A 14,796-nucleotide genomic window follows, 5' to 3' on the forward strand; every position below is an offset into this window, starting at 1 on the left:
ACAGTCCACCCTTTTTGTCGAGTTTTCCGCCTGTGTCGCGCACTGAACTCGCTCGCTGCCAGGGGCGGTGGGCGCCGGTGCTGGCGCAAGGAAACAGCCAGGACTACTTTTTCCAGCAGCAGCTCACTGGCTTACGGTACGAGCCTCTGTAATCCCTTACGGCTCTGTCGGGACTCTGCTTGCATACTTACAAGTTAAGCGTAGGCGTTGAATGCTTTTGTGGAATAGGACTTCCCGGTACAAAACATCAGGAGGCTAACTTTGCCCTGCTGAGAGCCAGCGCCCCAAACTGAGGGAGAGAGAAGTTGTAGACGCTGGTAGATACCCCTACCAAGAATGGCATTCAGCGAAGAGGATTTGGGAACCTGGCTTTTCACGACAAACTCATTTCTTACTGGACACAGAATACATTGCAATAACCACCACACTCCAATCTTAACTCTGATTGCGTAGGTATGGTGCTTTTTGCACATAGCTTCTTCAGTGCGCTCTTTCCAACACGGTTTGTGTTGAAGTGGGTTTTTTAATCATTGCAGGGTAACGTAACATAATTGGAAGATACATAATTTGTCATAAAAGTATCCATGTACTTTCACACGTCATTTGGCCAACACACGTAGGCAATGTGAATGTACACGCCGCTTCTCTTCAATAGGCTGCGTTTCCCCTTGATTACTGAAACGTTAGGTGAGAGTTAATGTTGTTGAGTTTTGGTGAAATACAGTAAAAAAACCCGACTGTTTCTGCTGAATGTGGCCTAAGCGTAATAGGAATCTCAAGAACTCACTACAACTACTGTAACTTAAGTCTGCAGGAGTAGAACAAGTTAGTTTGGTTTCTTACAGCCAGTAGACTTGAATTCACCCTACACCCCAAGAAATATTTGTCTCATTTTCTGCCTCCTCCTGTAAGTACTTCTCTTCTGGGGTCTTCCCGACCCCTAACGTAACAGCTCCTTAGGCACCCGAGTCCACTTGGGGCGGACGGCGTCTGCTGTTGGTTGGTTGGTTGGCTTTTGCTTCACGTTTTTTTTCCAAGCACAGCTCTGTTTTTTGGAGAGAGAATATTAATCGGCAGTCCTGCCCTGCCACTTAGCCTTACAGGCTTGCGCTTCAACCCACGGTTCAGCTGACCCAGATCTTGCGAGCACAGGTATGTTAGGGGGTCACCCTGAGGGATTTTGTGCATTGGTAACCTTATTCTGTGGGGCACGATTCCTGATGCAGGGTATTTCTGCCGCCGCTACGCGGGTCGCTTTTTCTGTGCCTCCAAGCCATCAGAGTGTCGTGGCACTCAGGTGCTCCTCAGTAACCGGAGTCTTACAACTTGCTCTGCAAGGCTCTGAAGTACAGCTTTGTAGGCAGGAAGAACTGGCCTTATCCTCAAAATACATATATAGTAATATATCCTTCCTTAATAAATTGACTGAATTAGGGGAGAGGCTTCTGTTACTACTAATTCTGGTGTTCTCAGTGCAGAGCCATTCAGCCCACTACCGATCATGTAAACAGCTTCTGTGTAGTCCCTAGTATTCAAATTCGAAGCTAAAGCGCCTTCACAGTGTTCACAAAATACTCCTACTTTTCTGTAGTTTAACTAAGTTTTCTAAGTTTAACCAAGCCATTGCCTTGGCTTAAGTGGCAGAGTTGAGACTTTTGTCTGAGCAAGGCAATGATTTGAGGCTTTGGGGTTTGTATGACTTAGGCCTGAAATTTGCATTTCCGTTCAGGGATCGGGGCGGTTGTTTAGAGCAGATCTAAAGCAAATACTGACCGGGACGGTTTAAGGCAGTTTGTGTAACCTGTCCTTCAGGCCCCTTAGGTCTCTTCCTCACACCTGAACCGCAGCCAGGGCTCTCCAGGACCTGAGAAGAGAACCTGCAGCTGGGATATCTGCCACCTCTGTTCTCTCCCCCACATCGGCCAAGGTAAGAAACCCTGTCCCTGCCCCAGGTACACACACGAGTAGAGCAAAAATGTAAACCTTTATTTTTTTTTTTCCTCGGTCAAAAAATCCCGACAGACCATCCCACTCGTCTGCTTTTCTAAGGCCAGCCCCCACCCCCAAAACACAGTGGACTTGGTTAGCTTTTTGGCTAAAGAAGGTTAAATAGAAATACAAAACATGCTAACGGAAATCTTTAAATACAGTGTAAAAAAATGCCCTCAGCTGATGGAGGTGACTCGTATGTATCTTAAATAAATAGGTAAAATCAGTTACTACCGGATAAAGTGCAACAGTTGCAGAGCAGGGGTGAGGTAGGGCGGTATGTGACTGCTCCCCGCCTCAGCCGCGTACCCCCAGGACTGGGTTCGGCGGGGGAGGACTTGGCATCGAGGCCAGGGGATGCAGCTTTAACCCCCCCAGGGCCGGGTCCCGCCCGGGGCGACGCTCAGAGGGCTCGGAAGGCGCCGAGGGCGTTCTCCTCCCACTCCGAGCCCGACTCCGAGTAGCCGCTGGTGTCCTCGGCGTCCGACACGGGCGAGTACTGCCCACAGAAGGCGCGGGCCGGCGGGTAGGGGCCGGCCGCGCTCCCCACGGCCGGCGGCGGCCCCGCGAAGGAGGCGGCCTCGGTCCCGCCGGGATGGCTGGGGGGAAAGCCCTCGAAGCCGGGGCCGGGGGGAAGGCGGCGGCCGGCGGCCACTCATAGGGGACCGAGCCCTCCTCCTTGATCTGAACGATCTGGGCCACGCCGGAGAGGGCGCAGCGGGGCCGCTCCGGGGCGCGCAGGGCGGTGAAGCGGGGCGGCCGCGGGTAGCCCGGCGGCGGCTCGGCGGGCGGCGGCGCGGCGGGGCCGGGGCGGGGCGGTCCCCGCTGGCGGCGGGACTTGGCGCGGCGGTTCTGGAACCAGACCTGGGGAGAGAGGGCGGCGGTGAGGGCGGGCGGGGGCGGCCCCGGGGCGGCGCGGTAGGTCGCAGCCGGCGCCCCTCACCTGGATGCGGGACTCGGGGATCTGCGTGGCGTCGGCCAGCTTCTCCCGCAGGTAGATGTCGGGGTACATGGTGTCCTGGAAGACCAGCTCCAGCGTCTCCAGCTGCGCCGCCGTGAAGCTGGTCCGCTTCCGACGCTGCGAGGCCGCCGGCGCCCCCTCCGACGGCTCCGACGGCGGGCGGCCCCGCTCCGCCGGGGGAAGCGCCCTGAGGGCGGGCGAGGCCGGGCCGGGCCCGCCGCCCCCCGCCCACCTGCCCGCGGGGAAGGCGGACGGCTCCGCCGGGGGCTCCCCGAAGCGCAGCGCGGCCATGGCGTCGGGCGAGGAGGGGGCCGGGGCCGTCCCGCCGCACTTTATAGCCGGGGAGGGGGCTCGGCAGGGGCGGGGGTTCGAAGGGAGGCGGCACGGCCCCGTGGGGAAGGTGGGCGCGGAGGTCTGGGCACCCCGCCGAGCCGCCTGGCCCCGCACCCCAGGCTTGCTGGTGGGGTGCCCGCTTGGGACGTCCCCTCCCTTGCTCAGGCCGGAGGCCTCAGCGGTGGCCGGGGCACTGCAGCCCCACGCGTGCCCGACGGGGTGGGTGATGGCTGGCGGCCCTCGACTCCCTGCACGAAACACGGGCAGCAAAAGGGAGAGCGGAGCGGGGTTTGCGTCCGCCTTCTGTGGGCAAAACAACTTGGTGTTGGGAGGTTGGCACCCCGGATAGGGCCCAGTCCCGCAGCTGGGTTATTTCTGATACAGTATGTGGGCTGATGCGATTACGGAGTTGGCCCCCTCCCGCTGCTGGTGTGGAGGTGAGTGTTTTCCAGCAGCTGTCCGCTTTGGTGAGTGAGGGGTCTCACATAGTGCGAGACTCAAAGTAAACAAAAGTTATCTCTTCACGTGGCCGCGGCTGCTCTGTTTGCAGTGCTTTGCTGCCAGCTGTGCGGGGCAGCGTACGGCCTCCTGCTGTGCCTACTGCCAAAACATCTCTTCTTTTTAAGATGCAAAGCTATAACGCGCCTGGAGAGCCCCAGCAGCTCAGACAGGGCAGAGACGGACACTGGTGCCGTCACCTTTTCCACCCACTTGCTAATGCCTGCACGCTCCCGCTCGCACCCACACAGCCCCGGCACTTCTGCGATAACTGTTTCCCAGCTGGAGAGAGTCTCCCACTGAAATGTTGCCGGCGCGCTCCAACAGGCAATGCCTGACCGCCACCAAGGCGCTTTAAAAAGGGTTTGCCCTCGTTTTGCTTTACAGGACCGTCTCCTATGAAAAGTGACTTTGTATGAAAGAGCGGTGTTTCGATCGTTAAAAGCCATTTTTGAAAGTTTTATTCCTAAAGCGTTTGTACCTTTGTGCTTTTACATGTGCAGCGATCCGGGTGCTTTCATTAATGAAGTTTCTAGGTCGTTTGTTCCCGAACTCATGGCCTGTAGTCTGCAGACGGCGGTCAGAAACATGAGGCTTGTACAGCGTTCTCAATTAGCAGTGTAACGAGAGGGCACGGTGGTGAGAAAGGGCGCAGGTGAGTGGTAATCCAGAAAGCACGGACAGCATTATTTTAGGTTTTTAATAAAAGACTCGGGGAGGGTTGAATTGCTCTGCAGATTCTGTGCAGATTTAGAAGATGCCACAGGTGGCACCAAAAGGGAATTACCCTGTATTACATTTACATGATGAATATTTTACTCTATTTTACATCAAACAACATTTGCTGAAAAACGTAAGTAGAGGTTTCTTTCCTGTGTAATGCAGAATAGGGATGTGACATCCTTTAGGTTTCTGAAGGATTTAATCCTGCCTTGAATTATGCCCTTCTAGGGACATTGACTTTAGTTTTTAGGATTTGGCTAAGGTGGATTAAGTACACCAGACAGAGAGAGCAGCTTTTTCAGGGAAATGTGTTTTTTCACACGCATACATGTGTTCTTCCAGCAGCAGCAGCAGCCCAGGCTCAAGTAGCTGCTGGCACTGCAGCCCCCCACTGTTGACCCCCATCCTGCTGCTTTCCCTTTAGCTGAGAGGGTTGCTAAGCCGTGTGTGAGTCCACACAGTGTGATCAGGGAACTAATCCAAGTTAAATTAACTGTACAGTAACAGCAGGGGTTTTTTTATCCAGATCTGGGATTCCCCCGCCCGTGGGTCACCAGCAGCCCCTGGGACGGCCGTACAAGCGAGAAGGCACTGCCGGGTGGAGCAGGAGGGGAATGAGGGGATCCCATCTGGGGGTGCTCCTAGGACTGCCGCCACCTGGATCTGATGCTGAGCTAGAAGAGGACAAAACTGAGACAGACTGCCCAGGAGCGTGGTGGCTGTCAGTGTCAGACTTCCCATTAAGATGACTGCTTTATCAATGTATACTGAATACATACTCAGGAAGGAGCGAGTACTGGGAGCTAATAGACCTATTCCCAACTCATAAATCTGGAAATGGGCTGACTCTTTGATCTCTGACTGCTGTGACATCCTTCAGGCCAAAAGCCTTCTCAGTTCCCTTGCACTTTATGGTACCAGAGGTGTTCCAATAGCTATCTTGTAACGGCAGCTAACATGCTTCCCCTGATGAGGAAATGAATGGAGACATTTCCCAGGCCTGACAGCTTTCATTAAGAAACACAGATATAACATTTATAGACCATAAAAAGAAGTCAAGTCCACTTTGTTACAGAGGAAGAAAAATAATTTCTACACACTAAACTTTGTTGCAATAGATCTTGTATATGAGTGCAGTTTGACTGCTAGTTCTCTGATGTGGAACAGGAAGCCTGTGTTTTGCAGCTCTATAAAACAGGCTAGGTACGCCTGCGCTACTGTGACTGAATCGTGTGGGCGAAATGGTCGGTGCCCTTAACGCAGCCCAGAATTACACACACAGGCTCCAGGGTACGGGGTTCACGCTCAGTCACTGAATTACCCGTCTGCAGACGACTGCGTGTCCGAGCAGACGTTCCCGCCGCTTACCCGTGCGTGGCTGAGGCAGCTGTAGGCAGGCCTGGCTGCGCTGCCTGGCTGCACGCCTTTGGTGCTGACCTCTGTTTCCTTCCACTCTCTCTGCTTCAGTTTCCTTTTCTGGGCTGGCTGGCTAATACCAGCACGTTGATACAGCTTGGCGGTGAGTCCCCTTCTGCGTACCAGTAGTATGTGCTGGACATGAAAGCAGAGCAATTCTGGGGCAAGACCAGAGCCCAGGAATCATATTTTCCCTTTCCTATTGCTCAAAGCATGACACACTAATTTCCTCTGTGGGATCCTGGTGGCCACCCTTCTGCATTGGCTTGGTTTGAAAGGGATCTAAGATTGAAAAAAGGCAAGGGGGACGGTGCTCTAATTGTAAAGGAGTGTGCTGTTAGGTGGAGATCAGGCTTTTGCCTCCTCCTAGGCAAGCAGGATGGCATCAAAGACAGCTCTTTGCTTTCTTCTGCCAGTTCTCTCCCCTCCCGATGCTGGCACACCTCTCCGCAGCTCCCACAGATTGTCATCCCACCGATGTGCTAAAAGCGATGCCTGTGTGCCTCCTGCAGCAAGGAAGAAGCACTGTGTCTGGATTCCGCAGAGTTTCCTTTTCCCGACAAGAAGTTTTTCATCTTGCTGTGCCCCTTGTAGTCTGACGAGGTTTCCAGTGCCTTGTAGGTGCCAGCATCTGCATGGAGTTATACCTAGGTAAGGGCTGGAAGCATTTAAGAAAACATTCAGACTTTTGTCCCTTCCTATTCTGTATACTTGCTTTTATTTGTGTCCTGTCTAGGCACAAAGGGGGATTTTACTTCTTCCCTCGAAGTGCAGAAGCTATGATATAAGTCTAGAAGTGGCTTGCTTTTTGAAATTAAGATGGCTAAAATTGAGATAGCTATCTCTAAGGGAAGAGCAGACTACCTTGTGTAGATAACAGAGATTACAGCCTGCTTCAGAGGCTGATTACATTGACCTTCACTGTATTTGTCAAGAGAGAAACTCCTTACGCTTTTGTCCGTGCTGGGAGTACCTCTGCACTGAGGTACCTGTGCCAAGGGGACTCTCACAATACGAAATGCACCTGTACCTGCAAAAAAAGCACGGTTTTAAGCTTCAGGTGGAGAACACGCTATCATGTCACCGCTGCCAGCTGCGAGCATCCAGCAAGGATAAGACAGGCTCTGAAACACTGAGATTTTGGAGAAGAAGGGGGAGATGGGCCCTGTGCAGGGTATGCTGGCCTGCTGGCTTTCTAGCCTTTTGCATATCAAGCTGGGGAGGTTCTCTCAGGCTTTTGAGGGCCACAAAGTCATCTTTCAAATGTGCAGATTAAGATCCTGCCTTACGTGACTTGAGGAGCTGGGGCTTGGGAGGCATCCCAGAACGCATGGCAAGAGTAGGCGGCAGTGTGACATTCAGTCGTGTCTTTGCTGCCAAAACAAACGCACCCCTTTAGATAACGAACACACACGAGCAGTTCTGCTGCTCAGTCCTGGAGGGGATGAGACACGATGGGCTTTGCCGTGCAGTGGTTTGTAACCACTAGTACAGCCTGTGCTGTGTTCGAACTCCTCTGGCTTGTCACATCACTTTGTTCCTTCTAGGACTCTGCAGGGAGACAGCTCTTGCACAGTATTTTTTCATTCCAGCAAAGCTGATTATTTTTTTCTTTTTGGTGGCTGTCTTTAACATGAATTCTCTGGTGTCTAAACCTGAGATCGAAGCTTTTAGTAGTGCAAATGTAGCAGTCTCTTGTCTCCCTGACTAAACGTGCACAGACTTGGTATCTTGGAGATCTCAATTTCTGCATCAGTTTTAATTGAAACTGGCCACCAGGTTCAAAAGCTTGTATTAGGAGACTGACCAAAAGAGGAACAGTAGTCACACAAACCTGATTTCATTAGCTTAAAGAAAGCTTAAGAAAAAACAAAAACACGTTTTTGCTGTTAAGACTTAGCTTAAGTTTAAGCTGTATTGAAGAAGCAATGCCTGTATATCTCACAAAATTAATTGTAGAGCAGACACATTTTTATGGTTGCATGCATAACTACATTTGCTCCAGAGCTTCTGCTGGCATGAAAATGCCATATAATTTCCAGCTTCTCTAGCAGGGCCCTGATAGCAAAAATCCTTAATGCAGGCTAGGCTTAGAGTTTGAGGTTTTTTTCATTCTGCCTAAGAGGAAATCTTTAGATGAATGCTTAATTTCCCTCCGATTGCTTCTAGTCACTGTGACAAAGCTCTTTACAGCTTCCGAATGCTTTTAGAGGTTTATCAGGTCTTCCCGATGTACATACACCGAGATCTATGTACTGAGGCACATCCAGGCTTTTAGGTAGAGTTCTGGCATCTCACAGTGATGCCATGTTTTTAATTGAAAGTTGTCATTTCATAGCGTTTGTGTTTTTAGCCCTCATGGCTATAACAAGGAAGAGCTTGAGAAGGTGAGCCGTGTATAGTCCTCACTTTGGCATAGTTTGCAGATGTCTTGAAGCTTATTCTTGAGAGACCTGAGCTGCCTGTCCATCTTGGACGTTCAGCTGCGTCCCTGAGAGCTCATCCTCGCCAGAGCCCCAGCAGGGTGCTGAGGAGGTCCTCACTGCCTCACCCTGCACATCATCCTCTGCTCCTAGGGGAGTCCCAGAGCAGATCCCAGCCTCCCTGAACACAGGGACCAGCACTCTACAGAGAAGAGGGGGTTTGCTTTCCTGGTCAGCCCAGGAAGCGTATTTGATGTAGAGCGCTCCTTCTGCCTCTCAGAAGGATGGACGACGGCACACTCACGCTTGGGGCTGTGCCGTTCCCATTGCACGTGTGTGGTGGGTGTGATCAGTACGGTGACTTGTTTGAAAAGCGCCGCAGGCTGAGGATGCCGCTGTTGCGTTCATGGCTCCGTCTCTTGTGTGGTCCCAGGCAAAATGCTGACTTCTGTGCCTTGGCTTCGCCATCTGTAAAACTGAAATAGCTGTGTTTGTCTCTGACCCTCAGGCTCACCTCCACCTGTGAGACACTGAGGTGGATCCAGTGTCTTACTACAAGGCCAGAAGAGTGACTTGGCCACGCTCCAGGCTGTCCCCAGGCTGTCCCGGTTGGGCCTGGGCACTGGGGCTGGGGAGTGAAAGGGAGAGCGATGCTGTTCCTGTTATGTGGCTGACAGTGTGACCCATGGCGGTGCGGCCGCAGTACCCTGAATAGTGACCTGTGACCGAGGGGCTGGGCTGAACTCCTTTCAGGGCTTTTGTACGTACAGGTAAGAAATATGTGACGGAGCCCATCGCAGTGGAGAACCAGAACAATGTCAGAGCCTGGTGACATCAGTCCCCGATGCAGGACACCGCTCGTGCAGCCCAGCCCAGCTGCAGTGCCACCAGTTATTTCAGATCACAAAGTAAAGGGCCAGTCTTGCCCAACAGCTCTATGCACAGATCTTCCATGGGGTTAAAATAAATGCGGTGTGACAAGCAGTTGTGTTCTGTCTGAAAGATGACTGTCTTGCTTGGCTAGGATCTGATTACATCTATATGTGCATGATCTATTTTCCTTTGAAAATTAAACTGCTGTCTCTCTTTGGTTTTGGCAACAAGGAACTAATAGTATCTTGTGACTTTAGCCCTGTGCTTAGGAGGGGGATGTGACTTGGTGGGGTAAGCCATTTCCTGAGAGGTGTGAGACGTGACTTCAAGACCCGGTGGTGCCATTTGTGTATTCTGTTCTGAGGAGTTGATAAGAGCTTCAGACACACAGAAAGCCTTGAAGAAGGCAGCCGTGGGGGAGGCGTAAGAACCTAGCAAATGCATATGAAAAGATCAAGGGGCTGCATTTGCTAAATCCCAACAGGAACAGATTTGGGGCGAGATGCCCAGGTTCAGAGGGGACCCAGATGTAGCAAAGGGGCAAAAGCAGAGTATGTCTGATGGCTGGCAGCTGGCTCCCTACCTTCGGAGGGAGAGGAAGATCAAGGATATGGGAGTGGGAGGGAGATAAGAGCAAATGGTGGCGGTGAGAAGATGGAAAGGAAAGGGCAATAGGGAGGAAGCTACCTGGAGATAGGAGAGGCTGGTTGGAAGGGCAGGGGATATTTAGGGTTGAATTTAGACACTGTTAAACCTCAGCCTGCCCTTGAGTTTTGAGATACCCTGAGAATGACAGGATGCGTGTACCTGACTCTCACCGTTGCTCCTGCAGTGAGTGGGCAGTCCCACAAAGATTGCTGTGGCAGCAAGCCCTAGGCTGAAACATTCCTTGTTGCAATTTATCTCTGTGCCCTCTCTGATTTTATAGCATGTGGTACTGTGAGAGAACCTAAAGCCTCTGTCTAATAGACCTCATCGTGTTGCTTTGCTTACTCGCATGCTCTGAACAAGGTCATACCCCATTCTTAGAGATATTTTCCTTAATGAAGAATTTTATAACAACTGTTGATGCAAGTGGTTGTATATATAAAATTAATGGGTTATCTGAACTCCCAGGAATGTTTAATTAATTCACTGTACCACCAAAGGAAAAAACTCTATCTCTGCAGATGAACAAAAAAAAAAAAACCCAAAGAAAGAAGAAAAAAAGAACGGAAGAGCTAAGGAAAAAGACAGGACCCTGTTTACCTCCTTTTCGTACAGCGCCTGCTTAGGAGAGGCAGCCTTCCAGGATGCAGCCAGAAAACGCACACGCAGCAGGGCTGGCAGGGGAAGGCAGGGTGATATATAGCAGAGAGGCCACATCCTCTTTTAATAGCACTGAATAACAGAATGAAAAGCTCCAACAGTCCCCTCTCTTCCTTTTTCAGGCTCCTTGGCCTTAGCAAGCAGTGTGAAGGCATTGTTTTGTGCCTTTCCTTGGCAGACTCCTAAACCCTTATCATCATCCCCTGCACGTGGTGAGGTATTCCTTCTACCCCAGCTTAGCAAATGACAGTCACAAGATTCTCTGTTTCTGCCTTGCAGTGTTTGGTGTCTGTCTGAGTGCATGAGCTGCTGAAATTAATAGATTTTTATGAGAATTTCACTTTTTTCTTTTTTTTTTTTTTTTGTTAAAGCTTATATCTCATGGCTATTGAGAAAAAGATCCAAATGTGAAGCAAATTTTGCTCCAATGGTTCAAAACCAGAAGGCAATACATAAAACCAGAAGTTTCCCAGTAAGGTCAGATGCCTGTTACGATACCAACATGGATCCACTATCTTTCTCTGCCCCTGGCTGCTCTGGTGCTATTAAATCCCACAGGTCTTCCCTCTCTGAGTGGTATTGACTGGAGATTTCTTCAGCTGGCTTCCCTGCGCTTCCCTGCTGCTGCTCAGGCACGTGCCAAGGCCGGTGCTCTGGCTTCAGTCTTATCATTCATTTAAATGTTTCCCATCTTCTTTTCTGGTTAGTTTTGGAGACGAGGGACTGTGGGTCTCTCGTGTATCATGGCATTTGCAACAAAACCATTTTGGTTTGCTCTAGCATTTTTTTCTGGGGCGTTTCATTTCAAAGATATTCAGGCCTCTGTACAGTTTGGAAGATTTTCAGCTTTAACATGTAGATGGAAGGTGGGAAGCTCCACCTGAGCTGGGGATTTGCAGTTGATCATTAAATCAGCAGTTTTGGGTGATCATAGCTGGGGAGTGCAGCGGTTACTATGCCATTTGATGAAGCAATTCTCTTCCATGCGTGAATTGACTCATATTTCTTTGCTATTTAAAATCACACTGAAGAAAAGAAAAAGAAAGAAAACACCACGCAACGAACCCAGTAGGCATTATTTCTGTGGGTTATCCTGATTTTTGTAAGCCCACGGCACAGTTTTCTGGTGTCTGACTCACATGGAAGCTCCACGCATTTGCATAGAAAAGTATCTCCATCTTCCTCCCTCACTATCCCATCCTCCTGCCTCGACCATCCCAGATAAGCCATCCGATACCATCCCGCATGTTGCCTCACTTCTCTCCGCAAACACGCTCTGTAGGGCATGTCCCTGCCCTCCACCTGGGACCGGTGGCCCCCAGGCTGCCCTGCTCAAGCAACTCTTGCCCCAGACCTTCAAAATGCCTCTTGTTCTCTCATCTCCATTTTATATGACAGCTGTTTTTCTTCCCCGATTATTCAAGCTCAGCTCCTCTGCTTTTATTTCTGGCAGGGTTATTTTTCTATTTGACTTTGGCCCCGTTTGTCAAGGGCACACCCTTGTCACCTCCTTAGTCTAATCCTCTCCTTTGTTGTCTAAAGGTCTTCCTCTCTTTCCTTTTATTGGTACTTTTATCTCTTTCTCCGTTATCTTTTAGTCCCGTTGATTCTTTCCCCTCTTTTGCATTTGACCAACCTTGTCTTACACATATTACTTGGGGGATTTAAGACTTTTCTCCTTGACAGCTTTTCTTCCCCACCCCCTGGAAGTTTCTCCGTGCCGCTGGACACATGCCAAAGAGCAAATACATTTATTACTCCAAATGAGACAACTGCAATCCCAGATCGAGAGTGACTCCAGGCGGCAGTGATCGCAGCAGCTCTCTACTGCCATCTTAGCCATCCCCCATATCTTTACGAGACCACGTTTTTCCTCTTTTGCTGTCATATCTTCACATCTGGGAGGCTGTCTTAAGGTCTTTGAGGTAAGAGAAGGTATAAAGGAGTGATGAGATTTTGCTGCAAGGCTGAGTAATCAAAAACGGGTGCAGCAGCGTCGTAGTGTAGCTTTCTATTTGCAGTTCCACTGCTGCTGTCCTCTTTTGTTACCACCCTCGGGCTCACTGTCAATGCCTGAAGCATGACTGTAGACAAAGTCTTTATGACGGTGGCTGGAAATTGCAAAACTGGGCACAATATCACGTCAAACACAGCATCACCTGGGTGTTTTACAGCATGTGTGTCTTGGTCAGTGCCAGTATAGCAGCGTTCATGGTTTTCTAGCATTTCAAAAAGGCTGTATTTCTTTCAAATCTTGCCAGGATAGAAAAAGTTGGGGTCTTCAAAGGGCAGAAGTGAGAAGATAAGGAGTTTCCTTTGATTAATCTTTCTTGGTTGAACTGTCCTTCGTCTGTGTTTTGTATTTCTTATCAGATAAGGCGGCAAGAGTCCTGGCATGTACAGAGCAGTCCAGGAGAAAGAGGGAACCTGCTGACACTGAAAATCTTGACAGACCGAAGACTGATCCTCCCTGCCCACAGAGCCTGATTTTGCATCTCTTCAGACAAATGGTGATCTTTCCACTGGCTGCATGGAGCAGGCTCCTGCTTGAGGGACCAGGATAATTTCTATCTGTGAGATGTGAAGAGCCACAGAGGTGCCCACACAAGCAAACCCCTGTAAGTTGCGCTCTTTCCTCATCCTAACAAACTGTCCAGAATGTGAGCACTGACCTCCTTCATCTCAAACAGGTCTTTGCGTTTCAGCTTTCCACAGCAGCAAGTTGCTGTTAACAGTGTATAGCCAAGTCTGGGCTGCCCAAACGTATACATCAAATGCCACTGTAACTTGCCTATGGCCCTGTTGCTGAAGGGAAGGTGCGTAGCATGCTGGCAGAGACACACAGGGTTATTCCTAGAAGATCCCTGTTCCAGAGCAGGATCGGTGCCTGCTTCCTGCTCTCCAGGCCTTTATCTAATCTTGCAGCAATGCAGCTTCACCAGATTCTTTTGGCTAACCAAAGTGACAAAGCTGGTTTCAGATGGGAATTTTACTTAGGACCATGTAAAATGTGTATGCACAAAGAGCTGCAGAAGACGCGGTCATTGCAGGCCTGCCTGACGTCTTTTCTCTGTCCGCATTTCCCAGGGTCGGTTCTCAAACTCTTGTCAGTGTTTTCAGCAGATGCAGAAACCATGGACCACATCACACAGTAGGAAAGACTTTCACTTTTTCTTCACAACAAAAGGAGAGCCACTCCTGTGAAATCCTCTCTATATCTGTGGGTCCGGGTTGCTGGTTTTCTCCATGTAGGCGTGTAGAAATCATGAATTATGAAAAAAGGAGTCATGAAGTGCTCTTTGGAGCACTGGCAGAAGAGCCATAGTTTAGATAATTGCAATTTTTTTTGCTGGGTGAAGTTTGGGCCATTTGGGAATTGACCACTGAGCATGGTATGAATAGGAAGGGGAAAGCTAAGTGGAAAATACCTTTACTAGTAGTGCCTCTGGTAGGCACAGCAGAAATAAGCAAGGGACGTACCTGCTTTGGCTGGCACATTTTTGGTGAGGAAATGCCTCCATTAGACCTATTTATTGGTGGACTACATTAGCAAAATACTCCTAGTGTGGCTGTTGCTATATAGCAAAGTGTTGTTTTCCACCTCCTTCCTGAAGAAAATAACCAGTGCTTGTTAAAAGAGAGATTTTGCTGTTAGAACTGTGTTTTTCTTACAGCGCAGAAGAGTGGAGGGCAGCACTGGTAACGTTGTGGGGATGCTGTAAGGCACTGCTCTCAGTTGCCCTGCATGAAGTACATGGGCTACGTGTGCCTTGGTGAGGAGATGGTGTGACGCTCTCCGCTGGTCCCCTTGTGTGGTGCTAGGTGGGAGCACAGCATAAAGAGGGCAGCAACAACCTTGGGGTGAGGCTGGAGAGGACTTCTGTGGTCGCTGGTGTCACATGTTTAAGCAGAAATTCATTTGACATTTTGGAAGGGGGAAGGCAGTGCTGATCATTCCTGGCTGCTGCGCTGGGTACGTGCCGATGCACTTGGCTACGAGGATGATGCATTTTCCAGCACAGAGGAGGCTTGTGTCCATGCCGTTTTAAGGTCAAATTGTGCCATCACACTCTTGAGACAGTAAACAGTGGCAGATTGTGAAAGGGGCTGTACCAGTAACTCTTACCCGTGACATTTTTGGCACACCATCTAACCAACGCCTGGGGAAGGCTCTCAGACCGTGGTGATGTACAGTCTCCTCACATTTTGCATCCTTTCGTGGTGAAGGTAGGCTAGACGTCCCTGGCTTGGCCTTTTAAATAGACTTCTTGC

General features: G+C 50.2%; 2 protein-coding genes across 2 annotated transcripts in view; both read right to left on the reverse strand.

The window, feature by feature from the left end:
- EPHX1 (epoxide hydrolase 1) overlaps nt 1-14,796 on the reverse strand; it is a 330,376-nt gene that overhangs the window by 119,414 nt on the left and 196,166 nt on the right. The window lies entirely within an intron of this gene.
- On the reverse strand, nt 2,337-3,241 carry MIXL1 (Mix paired-like homeobox). The gene is given in 3 exon segments (XM_050895067.1): nt 2,337-2,628; nt 2,631-2,853; nt 2,933-3,241. Coding segments are annotated over 3 exon segments (768 nt in total). The 3' UTR covers nt 2,337-2,392.

This window comes from Gymnogyps californianus, chromosome 3 (genome assembly GCF_018139145.2).
Source record: "Gymnogyps californianus isolate 813 chromosome 3, ASM1813914v2, whole genome shotgun sequence".
NCBI classification, from domain to species: domain Eukaryota; kingdom Metazoa; phylum Chordata; class Aves; order Accipitriformes; family Cathartidae; genus Gymnogyps; species Gymnogyps californianus.